The sequence below is a fragment of the Euphorbia lathyris genome, chromosome 1, assembly GCF_963576675.1.
Source record: "Euphorbia lathyris chromosome 1, ddEupLath1.1, whole genome shotgun sequence".
Taxonomy (NCBI): domain Eukaryota; kingdom Viridiplantae; phylum Streptophyta; class Magnoliopsida; order Malpighiales; family Euphorbiaceae; genus Euphorbia; species Euphorbia lathyris.
The window spans coordinates 110,015,996-110,028,396 of record NC_088910.1 but is presented as its reverse complement, the minus strand read 5'-3'; the positions used below and the strand labels follow the sequence as shown (position 1 = coordinate 110,028,396).

General features: G+C 37.2%; 1 protein-coding gene across 2 annotated transcripts; it reads right to left on the bottom strand.

Moving 5' to 3' along the window:
• Positions 1–7,973: 7,973 nt before the first annotated feature.
• Positions 7,974–12,188, bottom strand: LOC136210587 (FAM10 family protein At4g22670). 2 transcript variants are annotated; one of them, XM_066001923.1, is made up of 11 exons: positions 11,989–12,188; positions 11,866–11,908; positions 11,597–11,749; positions 11,405–11,492; positions 11,230–11,310; positions 11,050–11,114; positions 10,421–10,561; positions 9,891–10,007; positions 9,523–9,798; positions 9,128–9,185; positions 7,974–8,279 (listed from the first exon to the last, which is right to left on the bottom strand). In XM_066001923.1, the coding sequence occupies exons 1-11, from the start codon at positions 12,096–12,098 to the stop codon at positions 8,182–8,184; spliced, it is 1,230 nt and encodes a 409-aa protein (XP_065857995.1). In that variant the 5' UTR covers positions 12,099–12,188; the 3' UTR covers positions 7,974–8,181. The 2 variants fall into 2 exon arrangements, with proteins under 2 accessions (XP_065857995.1, XP_065857996.1); XM_066001924.1 differs by having other exon boundaries at positions 11,597–11,746.
• Positions 12,189–12,401: the final 213 nt, after the last annotated feature.

Sequence of the window (12,401 nt, the reverse complement as noted above, 5' to 3'; positions counted from 1 at the left end):
GGCCTTAATATATTAATTTTAAGCATTATTAAGTACTTAATAACAAATATCAAACAATCTGAGCATCTCCAATGAGAATGCTTGATGAAGTGAAATGTGCTTAGAAGAGTGTCTTGTATTGGAGTAACCAAGATTGCTTAATTTTTTATAGCAATATTGCCTTTTTTGATACCCCTTTAGCACCTCTACTTTATCATCTTTTAATATAAAAAATGATTTAATTATCCACTATTTGTACATTTTTATGAGAATATTTATAATTAAAATAAGGCTTAATCATCATTTATTCCTGAACTTGTCCAAAAATCTTGATTGGCCCCCTGAACTTGCATAAAATGTTCAGTTAGCCTCCTGAACTTGCGTAAAATGTAATCAATTGATCACTCGGTTGTAAAAAAAGTAAGTTAAATACGGAAGATGTATTGCACGAGTCTTAACAAAAGTAAACAACCGAAATCGGAGTATACGGTGCTTAGAATAGAGAAGACAAGTTGTAGAGTTGAGCAATCAATAACTTCATTTTTAATCTATTTTTTAATTATGTAATAACATTCTAAGATGCGTGGAATACATCTTCCGCATTTAACTTACTTTTTTGCGACCGAGTGATCAATTGATTACATTTTACGCAAGTTCAGGGGGCTAACTAAACATTTTATGCAAGTTCAGGGGACTGTCAAGACACTTTGAAAGTTCAGGGGGCCGATCAAGCTTTTTGGACAAGTTCAGGGGGCAAATGATGTATTAAGCCTTAAAATAAATTATATATAAAATAATGATTTATGCAACCATAGTGTCAACTTTTTTGGAGTTGCTTAGCATTAGAGCATTTTCTAAAGGAAAAAAATTGCTAAAAGTGACGTGAATGAGAAAAAAATAATAATAATATACTTTAGGGTAGTGTGTTAAGTTTTGACAACTTTTGAAGTTGCTTACATTGGTGCTCTAAGTATTAGTGTAGCAACAAACATGATATCGTATTTCCATTATATGAAGAAACAATGAAAGATATTGTGCATAAAAATTTAATTGGGATATGGTCCACTTTAAAAAAAAATGTCTGACAGATCTCAACCTAAAAATCAACAAACTATAAAAAAAATTGTAATTAATTAAATGGTTAATTAAAAATAAATGTCATGTGGTTTTATAGATTTACAGATAAATGTGTGTGGTACTTTTCGTTACAAACGCAACCATGTGGTTTACAAAATTTTCATTTTATTTTAAAATTTTATTTTTTTTTTGTAACTTTGTCAAATTTAACCGATAACGACCTCAAAACAAAATTTTCAAGAGTTAAATAATAATTTAAGTAACTTTAATTCTTCATTACAATTACAACTTTTTACCAAACCTTAATTAAATTCTACTTATAAGAAAAGAGAATTAAATCACAAATATCTATTTATTGCATGTCATCACATGATAATATCCCTAGTACTTTTTTTAATGAAAAAATCAACTTTATTGTAAATCAGTTAAAAGAATGTTAAATAGAAATGGAGGAGGGCATTCCCACTCTCCACGAACAAAACTAGAAACAACAGCACGAGCTAACTCGTGAGCCGCTGAATTCGCTAAACGTTTGACAAAGAAAATGAAGACATTGCATAATGCTCGTAGTAACATAAGACACTCGGAGATGATATTACTAAGATATGACAGTTGAATGGATGATTTATTTATTGCTTGGACCAATGAGAGGCAATCTGACCATACCTCCACATTGCTGATGTTTCAGTGTTTTAACCAGGATAAGGCCTCGCAAATAGCCATTGCTTCGGCGACAATCGGTTCATACACACCTTCTAGTTTTCCATGAGAGGCATAAGTACAAAACCTAGAGTCGTTCCGGATCATAAAGCCATAAGAGCAGTAGCCCGCTTCCGTGAAGATTCTGACATCCACATTGCAAGCAGACCAACCTACAGCAGGACGTTGCCATCTAGTAACGCTTGGTAGGAGTACGCCATGGGTAGGTCCTCTATTGTCTTGTGCTCCAGCCCAGCTTTCCTTCTCATTCTTTTCTCCCTCAGTAATTTGTACTGCAGTATTCGAATGTCCTTTCCAAACCATTTGATTCTGATTACGCCAAAGAGCCCACAAGACCCAAACCGCTTCAATCAGACCATTTTTTTCGCTTTCTGCCAGGCCCGAGACCAACCAATCAAAGGAGGAGATACTATTGTTCATCCGATCATCACCGTAAACACCCTGCCAAGCCCATGTCGCAATATTACATTTCAGGAAGACATGATTTTCATCTTCACTAGGAAGCTTGCAGATTGGGCAGAAATTTGAAAGTTGCTATGCCGCCATGCGAGGTTCGCCATAGTGGGTAAGCATCGGAAAAGAAGCCTCCATATAAACTCTTTTATCTTAGGTGCCATTGATAACTCCCAAATTGCCTTCCAATTGACTGCGGGTTGTACATCAGGGGCCATTTTGAGACTCCATCGCCAGTCTGTAACCACTCCTAACCGTATAACATCCGTCCCTCTCCGCATTCCACATCCATCCATCCACCCTCGAATTTTCCTTCTGATACCTAACTAGAGCAGATCATGTCCCCTTAGAATACTTCACCATATGTAAGATGGGTTATGACCTGCAACAACTGATAGGAAAGTATCAGAGGGAAAATACCTCGCCTTGAGAACCCGTGCTACCAATGAGCTCAGATTTTGAAGTATCTACCAACCCTGCTTAGCGAGGAAGGCCAGATTGAGGTTCCTCAAATCCCTAAATCCCATACCACCCAGAGCCTTAGCAATGCACATCTGCTTCCAATTAATCCAAAAAATTCATCGGCTCTCAGTGTTAGAGTTTTTCCACCAGAACCGACTTGTCAAACTATCGATTTCTGAACATAACTGATCCAGCATGAAAAAAACACTCATAACATACATTGATTGTATAATCGCTTTTATTAAGATGTCTTTGCCCGACTCTTGACAAGAACTTCTCCTTCCAATTAGTGATCCTATCTCTGATGTGGTACTTCAGGAAGCCAAAAGTATGTGATTTACTTCTTCCTACTATGATAGGAGCACCTAAATAGAGTTTGTGATCAGTCACCTCCCGGACGCCTAAAGCCACACCCACCTGTTCATATGAGATCGGAGCTGTATTACTGCTGAACAGTACTGCATATTTTTGGAAGTTCACTTACTGGCCTGATGCCCTTTCATAGATTTGTAAGCATGTGTGAATGATCGTCGCTTCTGTGTATTGGCCCTGAAAAACAACATACAATCATTGGCAAAAAAGAGGTGAGATACCTGAGGCGCAAACTATGCTATCTGGTAGCCATGAATACGTCTGGCTCTCTCTTAATCAGACAAAAGAATAGACAAGATTTCCGCACAAATAAGAAATAAGAAGGGAGATAATGGGTCTCCTTGTCTTAATCCTCAAGTTGGAAATATTGGGCCAATTTCTTTACCACCATGGTTAATCATATATCTGACCGATGCCCATTATAAGCCACTCTACCCATCTTTCAAGGAATCCCAAGGCCTGAAGCATAACACGCAGGAAGCCCGCTCTATTATAGGCTTGGCTCATGTCTAACTTGAATGCTGCCAAACCATGTCTGCCCTGTCGAAGGTTGTTTAATCTGTGCATCGCCTCATAAGCCACAATAATCTTATCAGTGATTAGTCTACCAGCTAGAAAACCGCTCTAAGGCTTTGAGATAACTGAAGGCAAAACTTTTTTGAGTCAGTGTGCTATCATTTTTTATATAATTTTGAATAAGACGTGCATAGAGAAATTGGACGTAAGTCAGTAACCTCCTCCACTATCTTTTTCTTCGGAATAAGGACAATAGAAGTATCATTCAATTTTGGAGGAATGCTGGACGAATTCAGAATAGATAAGCATGTAGCAGTGACTTCGGAACCAATAATACTCCAAAAAGCCTGACAGAATGTTGAATTTAGTCCATCGGGTCCCGGGCTTTTATTCTAATGCATCAAAAAACATGCCTCTTTTACCTCCTCACAGTCGAAGTGGACCGATAAAGATGCAATGTCCAAATCCGAGATACGACTCACGACAGTATCTCACTCACATGGCTGAATGTGCTAGAGAAAATTCCCTAAAAATAATCGAAGAGCAACTTTTCCAATCTGTCTCCGCATACTTTCCAAATGTCGTCTACGTTCTTTAGTGTACTGGCCGTGTTTTTTTCGATTTCAGAGGCTTGCGCATGAAAATACTTTATATTAGCATTATCGTCACGCATCTAGAAAAGTTTGGCCCGCTGTCTCCAGAACTCAGCCTGCTGTTGAAGAGTACGGCTATATTAGCTTTAAAAATCAAAATATCATAATGATATGTCCTTCCCCGAAGTCTGTGTAGTTCCTGGTGGAGCTCAAATAACTTTCTACCAAAATTCCCCTCGATCCCCCTACTCCATTCAGCTAGCGCCTTAGTGCATCGTAGAAGCTTATTAGATATGCATTCAGTAGCTGACGTAGTCCAAGCCTGTTATATCACCGCACTAGATCCTTCCTCTCGAAGTCAAAAGTTTTCGGACCGAAACCTCTTGGCTGTCTGACTGACCACTCAAACTTTAAATTCAAGAAAAATGCTGAGTGATCCGAGCTAATTGTAACAAGGTTCCGGAGAACCGCACTTTGGAAATTTTCCTTCCACTTCGAGTTCACTAGAGCTCTACCAAGTCGTTCTTCAATCCACCTTTCCGCCCCTCTACTCACTCCCCGCGTAAAGGGATGCCCCTGCATGAACATACTACCAGATCACAATCCTCCAAAGCTTTCTGAAAACCTTCCAAAAGCTAATTGGGATTTCCTCCTTTCTTTTCAGACTGACTAAGTAAATCGTTGAAATCCCTGATACAGCACCATGCCATGTTCGAGTTTCCCCGAAGTGACCGAAGCAAATCCCATGACTCCCTCCGACGACGTCTTTTAGGATAACCATAAAAACCGGTGAGACGCCACGTCTCCACATTCGGTACCGAAACCAATACATCAATGTAATCAGCTGACTTGCCCACAATCGATACTGACACAGAGCTTTTCCAGAGAAGTGTCAAGCCTCCTCCATGGCTCTGCCTGTCCACCATTGAATGTCCCTCAAAACCCAGCCTTTTTCCAATGTGTATTACTTTCTTTTCAATAGCCAATGTTTCTATGAGGAATAAAAACATCGGCTTGTAGGCCCAAATAAGGTCTTGAAGGGTATTAACTGTCCGAGGAAACCTCGATAGTTCCAGCTTAGGATGCTCATTGTCCCTTGCGGGCTTGGCTTCCAGGTCCCACTCCTCCACCATTTTTTGGTTATTCGGCACAGTTAGTATCCATATAATTCTCCTCTGAAGTTTGCTGCCTCTTCGCATCTAATGTGAGAACTCCGTCTATTATAGCTAACTTATTCTGGTTCACCGTAGTAACTGTAGAGTTCGTGGTTATAGTTGCTATGTCTGTATATCTCCTTCTATGGACTTCCGAAGTCATTCCCGTCCAATTTGGATCCTTGTCCGCCTGTTCGTAACTCGAAGACTGCTGCCATATAGTCTCTCACCTGATACTTTAGGACAATTAAAGAGTTTGATACAAAATCTATCTGCATGACCTATGATCACGCAATAAAAGAAAAATTGAAGCAACCGTTTACCCAAATCCATTCCCCGCCACTCCTCTTTAGTTTCTATCCCTTCCGTAGCGGCTGACGGACATTAATTTTTACCTTGATACGCAAGAAATTATTGCGCAAGCCTGAAAAAAAAATTAGGTCTAATTCAATATACTTGCTGATTCGATCTCTTATGGCTTGACAAGTTGCTTTAGTTTGGAAGCCAATTGGAAGGTCGAAAATTTGCACCCAAATTATGAGGTCGGTAAGCTCAACCCTGGAAGCTCGTTCCGTCTTCCGTATGACGAGAACTTTCTGGTTGAAAGTCCACGGACCATCGTTAAGGACACAAGCCATGTCAAGTGCGTGATAAAACTGAAATAAATACTTGCCTTCTCCATCGTTAAGGACACAAGCCATGTCAAGACAGGTCTCCAGATAGCTGCTAACGTATTTTTCAGACTCAAAATGGGTGGATTTCGACGTGAGGAATTGACCAAGCACGTAAAATTGTTGTTGTTCAGATGTCTGAAGAGAAGATTCACCAAGGATCAGGCCGTCGGACTCGTCGTCATCCAGACGAAGATGGGCGTAGGCGGCCAAAAAATTGAACTAACGAAAATTAGGGAAAAAAATAAGAAATTTGAAAAAATGATGAAGAAAATTGCAGAAAAAAAACAGCTAAAATTAAAGTAAAAGAGAATGGAAGGTAGTCATAGTGGAAAAGAATGACAATAAGAGAAAAAGAAAATAGTGGTTTGGGAAAAAAAAAATATGGAAAGAACGATAGTGATCTCAACATATGATATCATAAAAATATACCATCACATTTTAATGGTATGTATTGAAATAAACTTATAAAACAAGACATTTTTTGTAACAGGATGCAAGAACTGGGGTAAGGTGGACTTTGGATTCACTTTCCCAAACACAGCCTTGCCCAATATCTTCTAGATAAACGGGTTAAGGTTGGTCGAGTCCATGATCAAATCTTGTATATATGATAATAGGGATTAGACTTGCACCTGGACTTTAAATACTATGGTTTTCAATATCTTCAATTGATACGAATGCATTCCCTCAAATTAATACTGTTAATTTAGGATTAAAGCTCTGTCCTGGATGATTTCATATTTGGACTTTACGGTTTATGAGGCTGGTTTTAGCAACTTTCCTCAGTTTCGATACAATGGGCCTATTGTATTTTTCTATATGGGCTACTATATCTCAATTGGAGGAGATATAACGCCTAAATATGCGCTGAAGTTCATCGGGTTCTTTACACAAAATTCATAAATATAATGATATTTATTGTTTAATCAATATTGATATTTTAATTAGTGATATATCAAAAATAGGAATTTTTATCTTGAACATGTCAAATTTCTAAGTGGGTTAGTTAATGAAATGGGCATATAAATTCGTTAACTACCTATTTAAATTCGTTAACTACCTATTTGACATAATTCATAATATTCTTTTACAAACTTGTAAATAATTTATAAAATTTGAATTCCTATGTAAATTCCCCAAGTTCAAATATAACAGAAGTTGTTGCCAATAATTATAGTTACTTGGCCGTCTAACTAAAATTCAATTAAATCCATTTTAAAATGACACCTAACATTAACAACCTGTAATCAATTTGTTGTTTGAAATATTTCATAATGTTATTGCATTCTTCATTTGTATATGCATAGTAGATCCCCAAATGACAGAAAAGAATCTAAACTTCAAAAGAGAAAGAGGGAAAGATGAGAGGAGATAGATAAAATAAAAACTCCTTTCAAATTCATTTCTATACAAATTATATCTAATATTTTTACTGATTACTGCTAACTAAATCTGCAAACTGTAAATTAATCATAAAAAAATCTAATAAAATCTTTACTGCTACGTTATTAAAACATTCATAAACAACATACCAAAATACACACAAAAGAAAATTAACTTAAAAATATTTTAGTTAATGGCAACCTTTTTTTTTTTTTTTTAATTGAAAGCTTGGAGGTCAACCTAATGGCAACCTTTCATATTTCCAATTAGTTGAAAAACATTAGACGTAAAAGTTGACCATTTGGTACATGCACTTCTCCAGAACTGGTAGAAATAAATTTAAACCTTAAAGAAATGATTCACGTAAATCACTTTATATGTCAATTTAAATTAGATTTTAATTAGACCAAGTTAATTATTAACAGGTCTGGAATTCATCTCAGATATAAACATTATAATATTGAGTTGTTTCATGTCATATGTTGGGGATATATTTGAAGTTCCAAAAACTTAGCATATTTGGTCGTTTCCCCATTCTGGAGATACGAGTCTCCATGTCAAATGGGTCAAAATACCAATCTCATCACCCATGGGCATAAATAAACTCTTTAACAAAATCGGATAATTTGATTAAACATTTCTATTCTATGCAATCAATTGAGTCCACAAAGATGAAAATTTTAAAACATAAAACAATGTTCACGCTAAACAAACTCACAGCAATTGGAGAGACAAGTACACAAGTATCGGACTGTGACACTGGCGTATATACATTTCCCCAACGCATCATTTCAACTCTCACTTGGGGCCTGCAAATTTGCTCATCATCTTAGCAATTACAGGAGCCACCTTGGGATTTGCTTGATGCTTAGCGAGATTGGCTGGGTTCTTCATTACTGCAAATTACAAAACACCATCCATATGCATCAAGTATAATCCATCAAATGACAAATACATCACTAATATTTCAGAAGTCACAATCCAACTAGTCCTAAAAAAAATAGAAACAAAATATCCCAAGACAGATTGAAGATCAGTAAATTTAAGGCGTTTCCTGGTCTTTGATAGCCATCTGGCTGAACATGCAAGAAGTATGCAGAGAGATCTAGTTCGATGATTATTGTTAATTATTAAAGGTAAAACTATGTTGCACAGAACCGGAAAAGGACACTGGTAAACGTTATTTCTAAAAAGATATAGCTAGGATACCGAAACAGAAATGGACATGAACACACCAACAACATAGCAGTAAAATAAACATGGCAATTATTACTCATCCAGCCTATAATGATCTTTAACTGTAAAATCAAGCTTGAAGATTAGAATCAAAGGACCGAGATTCTACACTACGCACTTCGATTACCACATAAGGCGCACACCCAGTGTAATGGCTACCAACTAAAAAAGTATGAGGGTGGATTGGAAAACCAAATTCTTAAACGGATGCATGACATTTTTGCTCATTAAATATTTTAAATGATCCAGGAACATAACTATTTTCATCTACTTCAAATGAAGAATGATTTTAATATCCAAAGCCTCTCGTCGAATTGCAAATGCGTGATTTAATTTCCTAGACAAAGTTTTGAAGATTTGTGTCCTTCAACGTGCAGCATTGGGAAGATGCTCTCATTTAAATACTAAAGCTAGTCGAACATAACTGCTGGACCTTGAGAGCTTGGCAAGTTTCTAAACTATATAACAAGTTTAATAAAAATATAGACAACAATAATAAACAGCTTACCATCTTGAAGAGCTGCCATGACTTCAGGATCACTAAATGCAGTCATCAGGTCAGGGTCCTGCAGAACCATGAAAAAATAATAAAATCATCAAACAAGGCTAATCAAAATCAACAAACAGAATCCGCTGACTTATGTAATAACAAATTTATGTTCAAGATGTACGTTTGGGCTTGAATTTTCATAAACCATGCATATGTTTCTGTTTGAACGATATTGCATCACATTTACAAAATCAAAAAAAATGTGTGATCAGTTCATCATAAGATGGGCAGAGACGCAGAGTTAACAAACAGGTAGAAGACAATAAAGGTAGTTATCTTTAATATTACAGCAGAAGCATGTAAATTTTCCACAGCATAAAATGGAAAGCACAAAAAACATCAAATATACTTACATTCAAAATTTTACTGAAATCCATGTTTCCTGGCATACCACCGGGCATACCGGGCATACCTCCAGGCATACCACCACCAGGCATACCGCCAGGCATACCTCCAGGAAAACCGCCAGGCATGCCTCCAGGAAAGCCTCCAGGCACACCACCAGGAAAGCCTCCAGGCATACCTCCAGGAAAACCACCAGGCATGCCTCCAGGGAAACCACCAGGCATACCTCCAGGTCTTCTGCTGGAAGATGATTCCTCTTGCTTCTTTGCCTTCCCATACTCGGCCTTCAAAAGAGGTTCAAGAGCATAAGCATAAAGAATCACATATAAAATGGCCCCAAGCAATTATCTGGAAAGACGAAAATGATAGCACCTACCTGAGCTTTGGCACGTCTGCGTTGTCTCTCACGTTCAATTTTTCTATCCTCTCTTTCTTTGCGCAGCCTTTCATACTTCCTATGATGTTCCTCTATCCTGTGTGCATTAGGTTCAACCTAATGTAAAAAGAACTTTGCAGTGAGATGTCAAATCTAAAAACCAATAAGTAGGCACTAGGTATCTATCATTAAATCAACCACTCAACGACTTATCTCTGTTGAACATATAGTAAAAGAAATATGGGTAACAGCAAATAAGAGTTTATCAAACAACTCTAAAAATGGAGGATATACTTAATACCAATATCACTTTCTGGTCTTTGATTACATGTCAAGCATTTACAACAAATTGTTTTAACGGATCATCATTTTGAATACTGAAATAGGATATAATACACTAATGAATAGAAAAGAAATAGAAAATTAAACATAAAATTAAAAAAAGAACGATGCATATGTATATATACACACACATATATAAGCAATCATGTGCATAACTGCAGAAAATCAATCAGGCAGGGATAAGAAACCTTTTTGAGAACAGCACTTATTTCTTCATCGTAATCCAACTTTGATGCCACATGAAGATCCTTGGCAGCCTCTTCCCACTGACCAAGCAATGCTCTTGCCATGCCACGAGACTTGTAGCCCTTGGCTGAATCTGGATTAATCTGGAACAAATGTTATGGAAATGTAAAGTTCCATACGAAGAAGCACATTAAAATCTTGCACCTACAAAGCAGCAAGTTAAAATGTTGCCACCTACAAAGTAGCAGGTTAGCTTTTGGGAGTTGGGAGGTGGAAGTTATTGTTTGGGAGTTGGAAGGTTAATGGAAGTGAGAGTTAAATGACGTAATGAAGGGAATGGAAAGTGATGGACATGAAGGTTAAACGGTTAACTCTCATTAAAAAGTTTCCATTACTCCCATTAACCCCAATATTGGGGGTTAAAGTTTAGAGTTAATGGAAGTAAAATGTTAACTTCCACTAACTTTCATTTATTTTCCAAAAAAAGACACTCCCAAACAAGGTTAACTTAATATTTTAAGTTTCATTACTTCCATTAACCTCCTCTAACCTCTTCCCAAACAAGGGCGCCTAAGAAAGAAACTGGACTCAAAGAGAAGCAAATATTGCAGACAAATGAGAAGCTAATAACCTCAAGAGCTGCATTGGCATCCCTGATAGCAGCATTGGGTTTCTTCATTTTGATGTAAACAGTAGCTGTAAAGCAACAAATGTATACAATAAATCAGAATAAACAACAAATGTATACTCAAAAAAAGAAAATTTCAGTCCGAGAAAAATACATAATTCAAGATACTAATCAATTATCTACCTCTTGTTGCATACATGATTGCGGATGTTGGATTAAGTGAGATTGCTTCTGTAAGATGTTCAATCGCTTCCTCCGGTTTACCTGAAAATAAATAAATAATCGTGCCTCACAAAAATGAAAACAACCCATATCACAATTGTAGAAATATACATCAATTCAAGCATTCATGTAATACCTTCAGAGATGGATTCCATTGCCTTGGCCTTTGCTTCTTGTGAAGCGTCACGCTTCTCTTCGGTGACCTCTACCGAAGAGTCTCCCATCTACAAACAGTCAATGCCATAATCATACGCAGCGGGGGGGGGGGGGGGGGGGGGGGGAATAATAACAAACCAAACACCTAAACACTGCAAATCCTAAAACATACCTTCTGAGGAGGATCATTATCAGGCTCAACAGTCTCGCCTTCAAACTCAATATCAGATTCGACTATCTCATCCTCCTCTTCCTCTTCAGGCTCTTCTGGTGACCTAGCCTTTTCCTCCATTTCGTCATCGCTCTCCTCCACTACATAGCTCTTCTGCCACCCAACGTAAATATAAATTCGAAAGCAACAAATCAATCACACAAATTAAAAAATTCATTTGCAAATCAATTGAAAACAGGAAAGAACTGAAGAATGAGAAATAACAGTACCGATTGGGAGCTGTATGCAGCGGGAGGGAGCTTAGCGCCGAGACTGAAACGAACTCGAATTGAGTGAAAGGTGAAACCAAAAAACAAAATACTAATAAAACAATGAATAATATGGATAAGCACCTGGTGATATAGTCGCGGAAGAAGGAAAGGGAAGGATCGCTGAGCAGGGAAGGATCGGATTTACAGCGGTCGATGAAATCCTTGAGCTCAGTGAGCTTAGCAGCGTCCATTTGAAGAAATAGGGATTTGTTTGTTTTCTGATTTAGGGTAGTTTCCCACTTTCTTTAGCTTTTCTTAGTTAGAAGGAAAAACAGTAGACGAGCACGATAGGATATATAGTTAATATATATATGACTGGATTCTTCTAGCAGCTTCTTTCTATTTGATTTGGATATGATCGTAAATGGCTTGATAAAAAGCATCTGATTTTGATGTATTGAATTAAAACCCTGATCTAACCTTTTATTTCAGCATATTAAATGTTAAATGTTTGATGTACTATTAGTTTGGTCATTAAGACGTTAATAATTAGA

Bases quoted from the DNA above. Each gene is read 5' to 3' on its own strand.
- LOC136210587 (XM_066001923.1), bottom strand. From the start codon at position 12,098: ATGGACGCTGCTAAGCTCACTGAGCTCAAGGATTTCATCGACCGCTGT. The intron at 9,186-9,522 runs GTAAGTATATTT...ATGGTTCTGCAG, and splicing joins ATTTCAGTAAAATTTTGAAT to GACCCTGACCTGATGACTGC. The intron at 8,280-9,127 runs GTAAGCTGTTTA...TGTAATTTGCAG, and splicing joins CATGGCAGCTCTTCAAGATG to TAATGAAGAACCCAGCCAAT.